At 61.2% G+C, this 1,605-nt stretch overlaps 1 protein-coding gene across 1 annotated transcript in view; it reads left to right on the top strand.

Moving 5' to 3' along the window:
- The window catches only part of LOC104078578 (signaling lymphocytic activation molecule-like), a gene marked incomplete at its 3' end in the record, with an annotated part of 2,490 nt that extends 1,089 nt beyond the window's left edge, over window positions 1–1,401 (top strand). The window contains exons 3-4 of the mRNA XM_009580259.1: window positions 7–262; window positions 1,291–1,401. Coding sequence (XP_009578554.1) covers window positions 7–262; window positions 1,291–1,401 — 367 coding nt within the window. The remainder of the gene's footprint in view (window positions 1–6; window positions 263–1,290) is intronic.
- Window positions 1,402–1,605: the final 204 nt, after the last annotated feature.

Genomic DNA, 1,605 nt, shown 5'->3' with positions numbered 1-1,605 from the left:
CCCCAGTCCTTTGCCGGGGCCCTGGCCACCGGCAGCTGCACCGTCACCCTCAACTGCCCGGCGGAGCGAGGGGACAACGTCTCCTACAGCTGGGGCAGCCGGGACGCCAGCACCTTGGGGTTCTGCTCCCACAATGGCAGCCTCCTGCACCTCTCCTACCCCCTGCAGAACGCAAGCATCGCCTGCGCCTGCACGGCCAGCAACCCTGTCAGCAGCCGGGTCGTCCCCTTCAATTCCTCTGAGTGCAGCTACGAGCAAGGGGGTAAGTCCCCAGTTGCTGACCCGGCTCTCTCCAGCCTCCCAGTCCTGCTCTTGCTTTGCAGGGGACTTTTTCAGGCTGCAAAAGGAGCCTTTTGCAAAAAAAGCGGCTGCTGCATCACCTGCTCAGGGTTGCCCCGTCCTTCCCGTAAACGCCGGCCGTGGGTCCCACCTGCCTCCCCGGCCAGCCCGGCCACCGCACTCGCCGCGCCCCGGTGCTCGAGGCTCATTTTAAATGCATGAGACTTGTACGCCAGGCGGTTTGGGGAGGATAAAAACCCTTGGTGACAACTTCCCCTTCGGAGGCTCTCGGGGCAAAAGTCACACTCTCTTTCACCGGGGTTTTCTAGCACTCCCTCGTGACGTGGGGGACTTTCACCGGGGTCCGATGGCACGGTGGCTGTCCCTTTCCCTGGGGACCCAGAGGCGAAGTCACACCTCTGCTGGGACTCTCACAATGACCTGTCCGGGGAAAATATCCCCGTGGGAAAAACGGGTTGGGACTCTTGCTTAGGAAAGGCAGATGCTGAAATGAGATGCTCCAGGGGGGTTTTGGGCTTGTTTCTCACCCCCTTGCCCCAAAAACCCCTTGTACCGAGGGAGACCCCTGCACGGTGTCACCGTTACTGGTCCAGGAGCGGGACCACCCTGGGTGCCTCCCCGTGGTGGGAGCGCGGCTGGAGCTGCAGAGCTTTGTCCCAGGGCCCTTTTCTCACACACCTGCGATGCAAGGGCGTTGAACGAAGGGGTTGCCTCCCCGCAGGCCTCCATAAAGCCACCGGAGAAGTTTTCAGGGCTTTATCTAGCCCCGATCTGGCCCCCAGCAGGTTTTTCACTGACTGTTGCAGTCTGGAGGCGATTAGAGAGAGCTCTGCTCAAGAGAAGCATTTCCTGCCCCTTGTTTCCTGTTCTATCAACATCATCAGCCCAAAATTAGGTGACAAGGTGAAGAAAGACTTTAGCTCAGCTCTGGGTGACCCTGGGCCCCAGGGCTGGTGGGTGACCCCCTCCCTTCTCTGTCCCCCATCCCAGGCAGCGCCGGGCTGAGGATGGAGCATCTCGTGCTGGTGGTGGTGGTGCCCATCGCCGCAGTGATGATGCTCACCGGGCTCTTCATGGCCACCCATTTGGCCATGCCCATCGGTGAGTGCCGCGAGGGAGGGGTGCTGGGGCAGTTGGTGGTCTGTGGGTGGGGTGAACCTTGGCGGGGGGAACAGAAGCTGCCCCCAGTCAGCCCCAGTGAATGTTCCAAGGGGCTGATCCCCGCGGGCACCTTCATCTTGGGGGTACCCTGGCCCTTGGGAAGGCGTAAAAAGTGTTTCTCTTGAAGCACAGAGTAAAAGGCCG

This window comes from Fulmarus glacialis, unplaced genomic scaffold (genome assembly GCF_000690835.1).
Source record: "Fulmarus glacialis isolate BGI_N327 unplaced genomic scaffold, ASM69083v1 scaffold23776, whole genome shotgun sequence".
Taxonomy (NCBI): Eukaryota; Metazoa; Chordata; class Aves; order Procellariiformes; family Procellariidae; genus Fulmarus; species Fulmarus glacialis.
The sequence above is the reverse complement of the archived record's forward strand: the minus strand, read 5'-3'. Positions and strand labels throughout refer to the sequence as shown.